Below are 17,006 nucleotides of genomic sequence, written 5' to 3' on the forward strand. Positions count from 1 at the left end.
CAATGTATCGCTGTGCTCTGTACGTTGGAACCGGCCGGAGAAACCAAGGATAAACAAAACTGGAAAGCGGGAGTGATTTCCCCTGCAAAGGAGAGAAAACACCAGGGCCGTTATTTGTAAAAGAGGAAATGAGCCCATTTTAATTACGCTGCTTGAAGTTTGGTAGCACTCCGCTGAAGTACTGCATTTCTGAGTCCTGCCAGGATTTGCGGGATGCAGATACTGTTTTGGGGCAGAAGTCAGTGCTACCAAACAGCAGAGGTGGAGTGACAAGCCGCTCGGCCTTGCGTGCTGTGAGATCAACTCCGGACAGTCTTTAGCTCCTAAATGGTGTCAAGAAAACACTTGCTCATTTTCAAATCCTTTCTTACGTACTTTGTCCACAGAAGTAAAGAAATTAGTCCCTCTGATGAACCCACACAACCCCAGAAGTAACAGTCTGACAGATACTGTTTGTTCTGCGGGAAGAATAAACTGCATCGAAAAGATAGGGAGGAGAGATGCAGGGGAAGGGAGGGCAAAGGAAAACAAATTGGCCGCATGCAGAGGTTTAGCGTCAAACGTCAGAGGGATCTTGTTCGCTCAGATACTATATGAAAGACCATGGCAACCGGGGGCCCAGAGAGAGGAGAGATTTGTAGCTGCTCCCTGGACTGGATGACAGAGGAAATAGGTGAAGCAATCCACCCTGCAAAGCCCGCTGGTGGATGCAGAGTCGTAAAACAGCCTAGCTGTCCCTTCATCCTGTACACTGGCTCATTCAAGGCAAAAAAAAAAAGTCTGAAGTGAAGGTACTGTCTGACTGAGTGACAAATCCCATTCTGCTGAAGGTGGCTTTGCTGTGGGCAGCCAGATTTAGAGAGAGGGATTAAGATCCCTGCTGGACACAATAAGTAGCAACATCACAAGGAGTTTATGGGAAATATTTTTAGGGGAATACAGGAGGGCGTGTTTATGTCGCTCTGAAAACACCGGGTGAGATTATGTTTCACTATACATGGAAATGCAGTAATATTTTTGATCCCGGTAATAGATTGGTGCCCCCCTTTTTTTACACCTCGAGTGCTGTGTTCAGCTTTGGGCCCCTCACTACAAGAAGGACATCGAGGCCCTGGAACGTGCCCAGAGAAGGGCTACAAAGCTGGTGAAGGGCCTGGAACACAAGTCCTGTGAGGGGCGGCTGAGGGAACTGGGGTTGTTTAGTCTGGAGAAGAGGAGGCTTGGGGAGACCTTACTGCTCTCTGCAACTGCCTGAAAGGAAGGCGTGGGGAGCTGGGGGTCGGCCTCTTCTCACAGGTAACTAGTGATAGGACTAGAAGGAATGGCCTCTAGTTGCGCCAGGGGAGGTTCAGGTTGGAAATTAGGAGACATTTCTTCTCAGAAAGAGCAGTCAGGCATTGGGACGGGTTGCCCAGGGAGGTGGTGGAGTCACCGTCCCTGGGGGTGTTCAAGGAAAGGTTGGACGTGGTGCTGAGGGACATGGTTTAGTGGGTGACATTGGTGGAAGGGGGATGGTTGGACCTGATGAACTTGGAGGTCTCTTTCAACCCTATCAATTCTGTGATTCTACATCTGTAGATATACGCATGCACAAGCCGTAACGAGAGCCCCGCAAGGAAGGAGCAGTGACTGCCAGGGTGGCACCAGCGCAGTGCAGCAGTGCCAGCTGCCTCTGCGGTGCCAGGGAGCAGCAGCTCAGAGCTGCACAGAGGTGAGGTCAGGTAGCTCTGCGATGTCTCGTACATCACAGGCCAGTTGGCTGCACCACTAAGTTGCATTTATTCAGAAAGGCTGTCATCTTTGAAGACATCAGAGAGTGGAGATCTGCCATTTCTGGTGGGTAATGAAATCATGGTGTAAAAATGTGATTCTTCTTTCTGATTTGAATCAGTCTTTGGCTTCCAGCCCTTGTATCTGGTTTTGCCTTCTTCACTAGATAAAAGAACTCTTTAAAGGATTTCTTCCCTCGTGAAGGTATTTTTATATGCCATGGTCAAAGCATCTCTCAGTTTTCTTTGAGGTAAGCTAAATGATTGAGCTCTTTAAGTCTCTCACTGGAAGACACTTTCTGCCTCAAATCATTTTTGTCTTCTTTTTCTGCTCTGGCTCTAAAATGTAGGTGCCTGACTGTACACATTTTTATGGTATCATTCTACTAATGCAGTATGCAGGATAAGCCACCTCCTGGCTTCTGTTTGCTCTTCTGCTCTTTGTACATTCAGGGATTGCATTATTTCACATACCACAGAACGGCACAGCGAGCTCATGTTCGATTGTCTGTTTTGCATGTTAAGATGCCACTTTAAAGTCCTTGTTTTTTGGAGAACACCTTGTCCCTCGAAGTGGCATACCCACCCCTGTTGATTTCTGGTCCCTGGGGTGTCCCGCTCTGCTCCCTGGGCCTCCAGCAGAAGTGGTGTGAGCTGGCAATATCTGAGGGCTGGAGGGCATCATCTGGCGGTCCTTCTGCTGGTCCTGGCAGAAAACGGTGTGACTGCTTTTAGCTGTGGTTGGGAGAATGGATGTCATGCAGAAGGAGCAAGTTGCTGAATGATAAGGAAGAGGCACGTGTAAGATTTGAGACAAAGAGGAAAATACCTTTTTTCCCTCCCCTTTGTGCCCTTTTTGAGGTCACTTGCGTTTGGTGTGCGTAACTGTACACACACACCACCCTGAACTCTGAGGAGGACCCCTCACTCCAGCAGATCCTTAGAAATAATGTGGACAGAGGTGCTGATGAAGCAGCTAGGTCCCTACAGAAGTGCTCCTTACTGGGTGCTCTACAGCTACAAAAACCTGCGCAGACGTGTCACACAGACCAGTTGGAAATTCTGCCTCTTTCTTGGCTCCACGAATGGAAGCTCGACTCTTTCTAAATCCGGTCTTACTCCCAGGTGCAGAGCACTCGATCCTGTCCCTGGGCTGTGTTGGAAGGGGTTCGCCAAGACTGCAGGGAGCACGGGGATCCCTGCGGGTTTGGAACCAGGCACGGCCACCACGCAGCAGCAGTGCCCACTGCAGAGGTGCTCTTGGTCAGGAGCTCTGCTCCTGGACACAAGGGAGCGTTTTCCTGCTGGCAGGGGCTTTCTGCCCGGGCTGCACTCCTGTTTTGGGGACACACAACCCAGGGCTGCTGCTGGTGATGTCAGTGGGGCCTTTCATCATCGTTTGGGAAGAGCTTTGGCCAAAAAAAATGGAAAGGAGCAGAAATATTCCGGGCAGGAGGGTGGTGTTCTGGCTTGATGAAGAACGCCTGGCCTTAAATCTGTTATTAGAACTGGAAACAGGAAGCTTTTGCTGGGCATAGGCAAACTCTTGTACCCAGAAATGGCTGAACGCGCCGCTCTGGAAGTAACACCTCCGTGCTAATCTCCATATTTCCTCCAGCTGCTGCACGGCGCGCGGGTTCTTGTCAGCTGGCGGGGCTTCCTTCGGGGCTTTCTTCCCTTTCCGACCCAGGAGCTAACAGCGTGTGGCGTAACGCCATGCAGGACCGAGCTGCGGCGGTATCGCGGGACGAGTTTGTGCCTGCGCTGTTTCCGCGTGTGTGCACAGCAAGCCAGGACACAAGTTCTGCAGTAAGGCTCTTTTGAGGCAGATTCAGCCCGGTTTGGGGCTGCAGCCCCGGTGGCAGCTGAGCACGGAGGCTTGGGGGAGCCCCTGCGGGTGCCACCTCCGGCTCCCGTTCCACCCCCCGGTTCCTTTCCCTTGTAGTAGCTGCAGCAAAGGCTCCATTACTTGGCAGCGCGGCCTCGCTGCTGTCTATAAATGGAAGCAGTTGGCCGGTCTCCCAGTATAACACAAGATAGTCCTGTGCAGCGGTTATGCAATCCCCAGCCTGATGACTTCATCAGGAGCCGGGGGGGGACGGGGGGTAGGAAGGATCCTCAGCGGGCAGCCTGCGGGCGGTGCGCGTGCCCCGGGGCCCGTGGCAGGGCTCGTCGGGGCCACGAGCCCACAAAGTGTGGTGTGAGGAAGGAAAGGGGGGAGATGTGGGAAGACTGTTGGGGTGGGGAGGAAACTTTCAGACTGGGGGACGCGTACGTTGGGAAGGGAAAGCAGCCGAATACCGGAGAGCTGCCTGTCAGCGGGGAGCCCCTTCGGGAATGAGCGGCGCAAAGTAGAGATGCGGACAAACTGTATTTTCTTGTTATTACCTCAAAAGGGTCCTTGAAAACCTGACCTTCGTGCGGGAAGGCTGATCCTCATTTCCCAAGCCGCGCTCCATTTTAACCCTTCCGCTGACTGGGCTGGGTGGCACGGGCCATACAGACGACTTCTGTGTGCATTCACACAGCTGTGGCGCACCTCAGGCCCACAGCCAGGCAGAAGAAAGAGCCTGCCCCTGGCCCCGGGAATGCCTTGCACAGCGGGTCCCGCAGTGGTGCAGGCCCTTTTCATCCCATCCCCACCCCATCCCATGCGGTGGGTGCTTTAACGAGCAGCCACCCCTAGGGGACAATTAGCGAGGCCGGCCCCGCTGGCTCCGTGCCGAGCCGAGCCGAGCCGTGCTGCCCCGGTCCGGCAGCGGCCCCTGGCGGCGAGCCGAGCCGAGCCGAGCCGAGCCGTCCCGGGCAGCCTCACGGGGAGATGCCGGGGAAACGCGGGCTGGGGGAGGAAGATCGGAAAGAGAGGGCTTCCGCAGTGACTCTGGCTTTCTTTGCTCCCTTTTATTTTCTTTTCCCAGCCCTAAGAGGCAGCACATTGCATTGGGAGCACAAAGAGAAAGCGGGGGGGGTTAGGAGAAGGTATCTGTGGCATCACAGATGCTCGTGTCCTTCCTTCCAGTGACAAGCTTTTGGTCCTTAGCTGTGGGGTGGAAATCTTAAATAAACACATTGTGTGGGTAAATCCTGAGATTCTGGTGCAATATAGGGGGAATTAGGGCTGTTCGCTGTGCCTGTCTACAACCTCAGCTCCTGAACCCAGAGGCCTTCGTGGTAATGTCAGTGTGGGAAAAGGGAAGGAAGTGGGAAGGGAGAGAAATGAGTTTTATTATCTCCATGATGATGGAGGAAAACCCTGGAAAAACATCTCTCTCAAGTTACTTACCCTGAGTGAAAATAAACCTAGTGCCCAATTCTGGTATCTTATTATTAGTAAATTGTCAAGTGCTCTTGCTTTATCCTAGGGGCCTTTGAACTCTGGGTTACGACGTGAGAGCAGAGGAACCTGCCACCTGCAGCAGGCAGCGTGTGGCACTGCCACAGGCCACAAGCAAGGACTCTTACTTTCTTCCAGCTCCAGTCCTCGCCCACAGACTCAAAGCATATTGTTAATCAACCATAATTTCCCCAGCCCGTGAGCGCCCTCAGTAACGAGACCTTCTCTCTGTGTTTGTGCAGGAGCAGCACCAAGTGGGATTGTCTCGGACCACAGCACCTATGCAGCCTTCAGTCCCACCGGGCTCCAGCAGCGTGGTCACAGGCACGAGCTCTGGGGGTCCCTTCCTGGGAAACCAACCGCAAGCAGCCATCATGAAGCAGATGCTGATTGAGCAGAGAGCCCAGCTCCATGTGATAGAGCAGCAGAAGCAACAGTTTCTCAGAGAGCAGAGGCAGCAGCAGCAGCAGATCCTAGCAGAGCAGGTACAACATCTGTTTGTCTCGAGCTCTGCAGCACGTGCTGGTATGAGGGCATGAGCACTACAGACAGTACAGCACCAGCCCTTCCTTTTACATTCAGTAATTCTCTCTCTGTGGCTTACATCATGGTTTTTTTCAGCAGTGGTTATCAAAGAAGAGGCATCTGCCTCAGTCCTGCCATGACCTTGGCAAATATTACGCCTTTTCCCAGCAGTGGACATGGCAGTTGCATGTGGTTTTAGACACTGGGAAAGCTAGCTCTTAACCTGCTATCTCATGATGTGTTTAGTCTGGCAGAAGCAGGCTCTGGTACAGTGACAGTTGCTGGTGCTCTCCCCTGCTACGTCAAACTGTGGTCTTGCACTGTCAAAAACAATGTACAGCTGTGCAGTGATCTGGGACAACGAACTGGTGGGAGTAAAAAGTAACCTACCAAAAAAAAAATTTACTCAGATCGATTACATGTCAATTCCTTAATCTGGTTAATCATACAAATAGCACAAGCAATCATGTTAGTGTGAGGGAGAGGCAGAATCAAGGTGGAAACTGGGGGCTGAAGTGGAAAAACAGTGCACCTACCTCTGGCAGTGGCAGCGTAAAACTGCTGCACTGCCTGCCACCCAGCTCCTGGAGCTCCCAGACTCTCGGATGTTAAATTACCGCGCCTGAATGGTAACATCTTATGCGCGTTTAACTCAGCTGCAGTTTAAAAGCAACCCAGGAGAAAGTCAGTGGAAAGTCACGCTGTTCAGTTACTGTAAGCTCATACCTAAGTTTGAACTTGCAGTCCCCTAGCGTTACCTAGAAAGTGTTCTGATAGGTCAGTTGCTGCTTTAAGCTCAGCAGCATCTCTCTTGCTCAGGGATATTTCCATCTTAAGACCCGGGCTCTGCTTTAATTGGAGTTAGAAGTTGCACATGTTGTATAACTGCAGAAGTACTGATAGTCTTCCCCTCGTTGCATGGTCCATATGAGAAAGAAAAATTCTCCCCCAGTGAACAGGAAGGATGCTCCTAGAAATGTTCGGGTTGAAGATGCATGAATTGGTTCAGGGGTGAACAAATGCAGAGTGAGGATGCAGTAATGATCCCCCCCACATGGATCGGGCCAATTCAGGTGCACACATCCAAGAGCCAGTCACTGAGAAGTCTAAAAGTCAGTCCTTAAGCTCTTGGCATTTAGGTGTGTGCCCAATGAGATTTCCTTTATCTTTTTGATCATTTGTAGCACATGTTTATGAACACAGGGATTAGTACTTGCTTTCCCATCTTTGCCATTCTCTTACCTTTGTTACTCAGCTTTGGTTTTGAACAAAGCGTTTGTACAGCTTTAGATGAAGCAAAAAGATACGCCATTCTAGTAACTGCTTAGTCAAGTATACTCTAGGCTTTGAAAGCTCTGAAAGCTCAGTTTTTATCAATAGCCCTTAATTCTGTTTTAGATGCATGAGTATTCATAGAAAATAACCCCAGAGGACCAGTGTGATCTGGATCAAGGGATGGCGGCATTTTGCAATTGCCAGCTCCCCAAATATCATTCACTAAAATTCAAGAAGAAATGTGCCTTAGTCGCCATTTCTGTTTTGGCTAGGTAATGGTCATAGAACATGGTTCTCAGATCCGGATGCAGTATTCCTTGCAGCTGAGTGCAGGTGGACTGCAGTCTGATGCCAGGAATAAATACATCAAGACCTTGTCAGGGCTGGGGAAAGGAAGAGGTATGTGAATACAGCTGCAGTTAGACCTAGGTGAGCAAAGATATCTCATATCCCTCCCTCTCTTTTCAGCCTGAAGACAGTCAGTCCTATTTGCACTTTAGAGGTCAAGATGAAGTGCTTGTAAGCAAGGAGAGTTGATGTTAGCCTCAGTGCTTATTCCTTTCTGAACCAGAAGGAGTCCATGTGCTGAGCAGCCCAAGTACTCTCAGGAGCGCTCTTCAGTTGACTCTGCTTGTCTCCAGAACAGCTTGCTAGATAAGAAACACTGCAGTTCTGCTGCAGTACTCTTGTCACCAGCCCCTTTCCAGCTCTCTAATTAATTAATCATCTTTTCCTCTTCTGCTTTCTTTCCCTCATTCATTTTCAGCAGTTGCAGCAGCAGTCACATTTGCCTCGGCAGCACCTGCAGCAACAGCGGAGCCCGTATCCAGTGCAACAGGTCAATCAGTTCCAAGGTAAAAGTCACACTCTTTTTCCTAGATTGGAGACAAAGTATGTCCCTGCAGCGGGCATTTGAAAGTTCATGTGTTTTGTGAGGACAAGGGGTTAAGCAGTGTGCCAGAACAGGAAGGCGGGCTGTTGCACACTTGCACATACTGCATATTTTACAAAAGGGAAATGACCAGTTTTGAATATTTAGTTGTTTCTAATTTCCTTTCTGCTCCACTCAGCAAAAGCTGCATTTTTTATTTGACATCAGTTTTGTCTCCTTGATTCCTGTATTCTATGGATTCATCTTGTTTGACTTCACTCATCCTACATTTTTTTTCAGCTATTGTCTCTCCCTGTATCCTGGTTTTACTCCTCTTCATTTCCCACTTTGTTTAATTTGATGAGCAGGGACTTTCAGAGAGGTCATCTTTATCTAGAGAATGACCAAAAAGAAATGTCTGATAAACGTCAGGTATGGAAAAAACAGAGACATATCTGAGATGAAAATGGAGATTTTTGTAGTGAACACAAAGAAGCAAGTATTATTTCAGTGTGCTCACAAGTAATTGAATGATGCAAGGACAATCATTTTGGTTTAGGGAAAAAAAAATAATTCTGAGCTTCTTAAGTGCAAAACATCAGCTGAATGTCTTCACTAACCATGGATTCTAAATAGACATGCAAGTAACATGTTCAGTGCTGTGTGTTCATGACAGTTTCACTTAACTGCAACAGAAAACATGGGAGGCAAGCATATTGCAGTTCTAGTATTCAGGAAGTGAACAGGCAGCCAAATCCTCTGCTGATATATAACAGGGTGGCTCTTTCTAATTGCCTTCTGATTCTTGTCTTTGGCAGCATAAATTCTATATGAAATGATTTTTTTCCCCAATAATTAATTTGCAAAATCAAAGTGTATGTGTGTGCACCATCATGCATTATTTGGGAAGCATATGTAACATCTTTCTATACTAATGCTTCTTTGAAACCTTGCCTTCATATGTATTATTTAAAAGAAATGCAGAAAGGAGTTTAGGCTAATGTGTGACAGAGCAAGGAATTCATTTTCATAAATGAACTCATTGAAATACAAATATTTCACCGTTTTTTCTGTTTAGTCACAAGAACGTAATCCAGTGCAGTAGGTTATGTGTGAGACCAGAAGGTAGCCCAAAATCTTAAAATCTGTTGCATCTCTCTTTTAACTGCTTCTTGTGTGAACTCCTGCCTCTTACGCAGAGCACAGTAGTATAACGTGAACCACCTGCTGGTAGTGAGTCCTTTGGAGGTTTTCAACACCAATTTCAATTCAAAAATAGCCAGAGAGACATCACATACATTTTTACCATTATCTGTACACTTCGGCACTTGATGGAATCACTGTAAAAAGAGACATCTTCTAATCATGGAGGAAGGAGGTGATCTAAATTTAAAAAAAATCAAGGGGACCCCAGTGCCAATCATTAAAAAAACAGTTTACCTGTAGCATAGATAACGTAAAAGCTGCCAATACATTTGCCCTGTGCAAGTGAGATCAAGATGGACTCTCTTCATGCTAAAAAAGGTTTGTTTATCTGTATGTTGGAGAGTTGAGCTAACAACATCCTCCAGAAGCTTGTACTGCTGCAAGAAAAAGGAGGTGTAGCCATCCACTTCATGACACGTGCGAAACTATGGGAATGACACTTCCTTTCTTTGTACCCATTTCTCATGGTAACCCAGCCAACATAAATAGCAGGGCCTAGTATTCTCTGCTCTCCACAGACATTCAGGTATATTGTCTGCTACAGCAGGTAGGGGCTGATTTGAGAGCATCCTGATTTTTTGTACAGTTTATGACTCTTACAGCAACTTTTTTACATCTACGTTTTGCATGTACTAATATTTGAGCCGGGAGTAATTGTGTGCATCATGCTGTTGGAGTATGCCTGCAGAGTATTTTATTTAGTTCAGTATGGTATTGACTCAAAACCACAATGAACCCATGGCATCATCAGAGCTCCGGTAATTGTTTTTAAATAAAGGTAGTAAATACAGAAGCATATTGGCTTCCCAGAAATCAATAGCTTCCCTCACCCCTCAAAGGAAGACACAAGCATGGTTCAGTTATCTGCCATGGTGTGGAATTTAACAAGGTTAGGATTTTCTGGTTTCCCATCACTGGCTGAAGGTGGACTAAAATGTGCTTATAATATCGATTCACTAATACACTTTCCCTGCTTTAAATGTCCACAAAAAACAATTTTTCTTCTTTCCATAGATTTAATCAGTAACAATGATATAGAAAATCCATTCATTTATGCCTCCTGAGCTATTAAAAAGTTGATTGGCCTTCTGAGTCTGACATTTCCATTTTCAAGGCTTACTTCTGAAAGACAATGGATATATTTAAAAGAGAGCTTCAAACAGTTAACTGAAGTTCAGCTGTTTTGCTTCCATTGAAGGCCAATGGAAGTTGTCGCATTTGCTCAGTAGAAGCTGATTTAGGTTTATCTGAAGAAGATTGAGTGCTACCAAATGACAGCGTGCATGCAACTTTCGAAAGTCTTAGGGACTAATTTTTGCACAGAGGAGTGTGCGTGTTGTCACTCACCCTGAGGAAAAGAAAAACACCATGAAAAAAGAAAGACTCATATTTACTTTTGAAAGAGAACTTCTACGCCTAGGTCACTCCAAAAAAAAAAAAAATTTTGGTCACAGTAAAGTAACAGAAAGACAGGCCTATTTTACCCCTTCAGCACCAGTGTCTGTATAGTTTAGGTACCTGAGCAGCTTATTATCAGGGGAGCAACGATGGCTCTAGTCACGTATCACATATGGAATCACATTGCCTTGATTCTTCTAGAATTCAAAGCCATGAATCCCTTTGGGTATGAATCCCAAAACAGTCATAACTGAGAATTATTCAGTGGGTAAATCATCGGCCTTTTGACCTTGCCAGCCTTACAGGAAATTAGGCTGCCGGTCTGTATCGACAGTACTCTCTGCTGGGCAGCGTCCCACTTAACGCACTGAATACATGACACCATCGGTGATTCCTGTTTAGGGTAGCACTCATGCTGTGTTGCCTCTCACTTTGAAGGAGAAGGGACTTGGTAGGTCAGCACTGAGGCTGCAGCCACACTGATGCAGAGAACACATAATCTCCAAAATGCAGCTAACATTAGGCGGCAAGTATGTCTCCCAAGGACAGTTAACCTAGTTCTCTCCTAACCTTCACATGAAACAATATTCACTCCAAAAGCACAGCAACCTGAAATGCTACTGTGATGCAGGAGACTCCTACAGATTCTCTCTTATGCAAAGGCGTGTTGATTTGTGTAAGATTTACGGGACTGTGGGTTTTACTTACCTTCCTCCCTTTTTGGTGTAGGTTCTCCCCAGGATATAGCAGCTGTGAGAAACCAAGCAGCACTCCAGAGCATGAGGACGTCCCGAATGATGGCCCAGAATGCGAGCATGATGGCGATGGGTCCTTCCCAGAACCCGAGCACACTGCCCACCACAGCAGGCCAGTCAGACATGAGCATGGCTCCTTACAGCAACGCCTCTTCCAGCCAGCCAGGAATGTACAGTATGAGCACAGGGATGAGCCAAATGTTGCAGCACCCAAACCAAAGTGGCATGAACATGGCACATAACGCAGGCCAGGGAACAAGGCAGCCTGCCTCTGGACAAGCGGTGGGAATGGTCAGCAATTTTGGTCAGAACATGCTGGTAAACTCTGCTCTTCCCCAGCATCAGCAGCAGATGAAAGGACCGGTGGGCCAGGTCTTACCCAGGCCACAGGCACCACGACTTCAAAACCTGATGGGGACTGTCCCACAAGGAACACAAAACTGGCAGCAGCGAGGCTTGCAAGGCATACCTGGAAGGACTAGCAGCGAAATTGGGCCTTTCAATAATGGCACAACATACCCAATGCAGCCCGGACAGCCAAGGCTGTCCAAGCAGCATTTCCCGCAGGGACTTAACCAGACAGTTGTGGACACGAGTGGAACAGTGAGAGCCCTGAACCCAGCAATGGGGAGACAGCTGCTGCAACCACTACCAGGGCAACAAGGAGCTGGCCAGGCCAGGCCGATGGTAATGCCTGCAATAAGCCAAGGGGTCCCCACGATGTCTGGTTTTACTCAGCCTCCGACGCAGCAATTGCCAGGTGGTAACTTTGCTCAGAGCGGCCAAGGCCAAGCCTACGAGAGGAATCCCACTCAGGACATATCTTACAATTACAGTAATGAAGGAGCGGGGGGGTCATTCTCCAGTTTAGCAGAGGGTGCAGACCTCGTGGACTCCATCATTAAGAGTGGACCGGGGGATGAGTGGATACAAGAACTTGATGAGTTGTTTGGGAACCCCCAGTGAGTGGGCTTGTATAGTCTGGAGCTTTGGTTGTTACGTTTGAAAAAAAACACAGAGAGTCGGATGTGCTCCCCATCCTTGGATTGTTGTTTTTTTTGTTTGAATTGGTTTGGGGTTATTTTGTTTGTTTTCTTTTGTTTTTAATCGTGCAAACCGAGCTGATCTGTAGCCAACTTTGGAAGATTCGGGTGACGATGAAAACATCGGTATCACAAGACTTCCACGAGCAATCTCCATTGCACGGCAGCACCCGCTGCATGGGTGTGGGGCAGGATGGGGAAACTGGAAAAGCCAGCTGATGCCTCGGGTTGGGAAAATTTGGTCTTTCCCAACTGAAGTGAGGCTTCATTGCACAATGGTGTGGGGTGGTCCCAATATCTCCCACCTCATGTAGCTGTAAAGGCCACAGCTTTCAGAGTAGCAGTTGAAAACGGCCAGGAGCAAAGCCTAAAGAAGCCCACAGGCGATTGCGCAGGCCCTGGTCGGAAACGGGCTTAGCCCTGGGTATAACAGGCCTCAGAGAGCCACGGACAGGCTCTGGGCTGTCAGAGAGGACACGCAGCACACAGGTGACAGACCGAAACAGTCACAGAGAGGTCACCATTTTCACTGCAGAGTGATAAAAATCCAGTAAAAGTGTAGCAGAACATAAACTTGGCAGTACAGTGAGGACAGTTTGATTAGAGGCTGGAGACAGCTTCGGTGGGTGGGTTAACGTAACAAGCTATTTAGTCCCCGCAGGACTTGCAGTAGCACGTCCCTGTCAGAGCACTTTGCTCTGCTGTATCTGCTGTATCTGCTGCTTGGGAGAGCAGAACAGCAGCCGAGAGTGGTGTTAAAGGGCTACAAGGTACCAGCGAAGGTCTTAAGCAGGTCCCTGTCTCTCTCCTCCCTCTCCCGTATGTTTTCATATATTCCCCTCCTGTCCTTCAGTGTAAAAGAAGGTAAGCTCACTGCGCTCCTTTTCAGGTGAGCGACAAACACCACAAAGGGGCAGGAAGGAGAGGAGAAGACAGGAAGGAGGGAACGTACAGGGATGGTCTGGCAGGCAGAAATGAGTTTCTTCTCTCCTCTTGAAAAGTGCAAGATTGGCAGGTAGTGTTACCATGGGGTGTCTGGGCTCTTGATTTGACATTATGTGCTACCTGGTCTTCTGTTTTAAGCAGGCGTTTGGCATAATCTCCCTGGTTTGCTGGAATAAAATTCAGTGCGGTATTTGAAAAATGGGAACTAAGGAAGGACTACAGCAAAGAGCATTCATGAATGGGTAAAATAGTTGATTTAGGTATCAAAAACATCAGGTCTGCCCAAATATGCTTTTAAGTAGCAGAGGTGTATCACTGTCTCCACTATCTATCTCCACTGTGTGGATCGGTGCTGAGCAGCACTGCGGTGAAGCGGTGATAGTCTCACTGAGATGTCAGCCATTTTGAATGCCTAAGGCAGCGGTTCCCAAGCCGCGGTCCGAGGGCGAGGCAAGCTGTCCTCAGAAACCTGCCACCTTTTCAGCTGAGAGCTGGCCACCAGGATATGTAGGGGTGCATAAAAAATCGTAACAGCAATCCGCAGTCCAAAACATTTGGGAACTGATGCTGGCCTCCAAGAGCACATTATGTGCTCTGTGGTGAGAATGACTCCAGCGTACACATGCCAAGGCTGCAGGAGCAAGGGGCTTGGTACCTGGCATCTCTGGGTCCTCCCTTCCCCTGCGGGGTATTGCTGTGTATCGCTTGGAGGTTGGGGCCAGGCGGGCCTGGGGCCACCCCAGCACCCAGATACGTTCCCTGCTGTGCTGCGATCCCTCGCAGGGCCTACCCAGACACGGGTTTAAATGCTGTACTGTAGACAGGACAAGCTGTGTTTTTAACTTGGACTAGCTGGCCAAGGTGAGCTGTCAGTTCAGCTTGCCTTGACCACTCATTTTTTCAAAATAATGCTTTAGTTAGCATTCTTTTAGCTAACACCTTTTTTTAGAAGACAACACAAGGCCCCATTCCAGTTCCTGCTGAAGATGACAGGGCTTTGCCTGCCCGCTGCTTCAGCCAGAGCCGGGCCGGGCCCTAACGCAGTGAAGGAGAGCACCAGCCACAGTTTGCAGTCCACAACCACCTCGTGGGCAAACGGCTCTTAGCAGGACTAGCGTGAAGGAAGAGGCAGCAAGCAGTGAAGCGGACACACAGCGAATTGCCCCGGGGCCAGGGGTTTGGAGACGCACAACCACCACCCCACAGCCCCGACCGGGCATTCACACGCGTTAGGAAGATGCAGGCTTTGGTGAATGAACGCTGGTGAATGCCGAGCCTCTGTTGTTGTAAAGCTTCCTCCAAATACTCCGTACTGGGACCAAGTACTAGAGAGGTAGATTTTAATAGATTTGGGGTTTTGTTTCTTTTTTTTTTTTCTTACTATGGTGCTGATGTATATGTAATGTTAAAAAAAAAAATGTTATTTGTAAATATGTTTTTACAATTCTACAGATATCACTGGGTCTACTATCTGTAAAATATATACATATAAAAATATATATATATACTGTTTGTTTAAAATAGAGTATTTTTATTTCATTCCTTAACTCATCCTTACTGCAGTGGTATTGCACTTCAGATGACGTCTAATTACTAATTTGTACTGTATCCCTGATGGCAACTTGCTCCATTTTATTCAGATTTTTCTAGTTTTCTGTTTTTACTTTGTACATTAAGCATTGCTTATTTCCTTTTAAGACCTGTACAGAGCTCTGAAAATGTAGAAAAAAACTGATGTTAACATACCACTTTTAAAGAAAAAAGAAAAAGGAAAAAAAAAAACAACAACAAACAAATAAAAGATGGTTATCTGAGTCTTAAATAAGGCTGGTTTGTGGGATTATCTCTGCCCTGGTGGTCCTGCAGGCTGCCTTGGGGAGAAGAAAAGAGGCCCCCAAAGGCTGTGCTAGCAGTGGAGCTGTGGCACCTCAGTGGCAGCCCTATGTCCCTGAAGGTTGGTGGGCCCCCACCGGGCATGCTGGAGGCAACAGCCACAGGTGACTGCAGTTAGCTGCCGGGTGGTTAATTACACAGCCAGGTGTGTGCCATTTCTTTGAGGTATTTTACCTCTTTCTAAGAGCTAAGTATGCTATAAAAGCCAACGGGTGGGGCGAGGCAAGGCCTATACTTGGGCAATTGCTATGAGGGTACCCTCTAGTTTCCTCAGAAACCTTGCTAGGTTCCTGTCTTTGCTCAGTCCATGCCATGTGGTAAGGAAGCGCTTTTGGGGAGGACACAGGATATAGAATCCTGTGGCTGCGATCTGGAAAGGTGAGGTGAGCTGTTCAAGGTAAACCCAGGTGGGTTTCGAGACTCAACACCAGTATCTCCATGTTTCCACCCCACTGGAGAGTAATGGCAGATGAGGTGCTGGGCCTCTATGCGCAGCTCGCAGAAAACGGGCTGGTTTGGGCAGTCTGTATGGCTCGGCTCCAACTACAAACTTCAAGGTGAGGTTCTCGTTTTCTCCTTCCTGTCAGTCCTTTGCTGTTTTAAATGCATCTCCTAACAGCTGAGGCTCCTGTTGATCATGTTGCACACTAGCTTTGTGCTGTTAGATGATTCCTTGTGGCCTCACCCCCATGGTTTTTGGCATGTGAAATTGTCTCTGTGTGACAACAGCTTATTCCTTTCCGTGGCGTAGATGGGTTATGGGAAGCTATCTATAAACATGACTGGCCATTATAACAGGTAAGTTTAGGATGGAATAGTTCTCAAATGCCTTTGCTTCTGAAACTATCAGCAACCTTTGGGCATCTTCTAATGTGTGTTTCAGGCCTGTTATGTGACTTAGAGCTTTGTCTTGGTTTTCCTTAAGGTGGCAGCGCTTCCTGCTGCCTGTGGCTGTCTGAAGGCCTCACTGGCAGGTGGGTTTGCTGCCTTTCCACCCGTGGGAGGACAGTTAGTGGAAGAATTCCCAGTGATCACTGTGGTTGTTAAACCTGGTCCTGTTTTGCTTTTTCCCTGCAACCAAGTGCCAAAGAGCTGCCTCTTCTGCAGCTTTGTCAGCTCTAGTCAGTTCACCACCGTGATCTGTTCTTCCCTTAACAGCCATTATTGGCCCCCAGTCTTACACCTATGTACTTGTTTCATTTATTGTTTCTAACGCTACTTCAGCCTTTACCGCACACAGGTACTAAATTATGCCCCTTAATCATGTTAGAGTGACTGTGAAGTGCTAGCTTCTGCACATGCAATGTGTCTGCTTTTTTCATGTGAAAGTTTATTAGGAACCTGATCCAGCACTCAATTATTTTGTGCTCAGGTTATCAACGCTAGCAGACTTTTAGAAAAAGACTGTGTGTTCTCCATATAGACCTGGCTGAACAGAACTATTAAAATGTTTGGCATTTTTGGTCAAATTCTGTATTCAGAGGCATAACAGGGAAGGATTCTGCTTGCTGGTTGTAGCTGGCATGAGTATATTCAGCATTCCCTGTGTAGTTTGGGTTATCAGGAGCTACCAAGATAGTCAGTTATGGTCTTTGCATCTCTGTTCTTCTACGCAGTTTAAATTTGCCATCAGCATACTTCAAGCCCTTGGTGCTAAGCCATGACTTCCCCCCCTCTCTTAGCAGAAAACTGTTTTCATAGTCAGTTTGCTTTTCATTGTCACTTTGTTTCCTAGGGCTTTGGCCATGCTGGGACATTCGTCTAATCTTTCCCACACCCCAGCCATCTGTGCCTTCCTGGGAGACAATGAAGGAGACCCAATTGTTAGCTGAGCATCTGTGCCTTCTCTTTGTCTGGGCTGGGTCTCCCTTCTGCAAGTGGCACATTGTGGGGATAGCCTGTCTTGAGAGGCTTTGTGTGAGAGCTGGGATCTGCCTACAGGAGGGCCCCACTTCTGCAAGAACAGTGTTTGGAGCATGTGCTGAACTGTAA

The 17,006-nt window shown here is 47.8% G+C and overlaps 1 protein-coding gene across 1 annotated transcript in view; it reads left to right on the plus strand.

Moving 5' to 3' along the window:
- The window catches only part of MAML3 (mastermind like transcriptional coactivator 3), a 222,428-nt gene extending 207,490 nt beyond the window's left edge, over nucleotides 1-14,938 (plus strand). Inside the window, exons 3-5 of the mRNA XM_035551599.2 lie at nucleotides 5,346-5,588; nucleotides 7,670-7,757; nucleotides 11,108-14,938. Of these exons, the coding sequence (XP_035407492.1) occupies nucleotides 5,346-5,588; nucleotides 7,670-7,757; nucleotides 11,108-12,099 (1,323 nt within the window). The 3' untranslated portion in view covers nucleotides 12,100-14,938. The remainder of the gene's footprint in view (nucleotides 1-5,345; nucleotides 5,589-7,669; nucleotides 7,758-11,107) is intronic.
- The last annotated feature ends 2,068 nt before the right edge of the window (nucleotides 14,939-17,006 follow it).

The sequence above is a fragment of the Cygnus atratus genome, chromosome 4 (assembly GCF_013377495.2).
Source record: "Cygnus atratus isolate AKBS03 ecotype Queensland, Australia chromosome 4, CAtr_DNAZoo_HiC_assembly, whole genome shotgun sequence".
Classification (NCBI taxonomy): domain Eukaryota; kingdom Metazoa; phylum Chordata; class Aves; order Anseriformes; family Anatidae; genus Cygnus; species Cygnus atratus.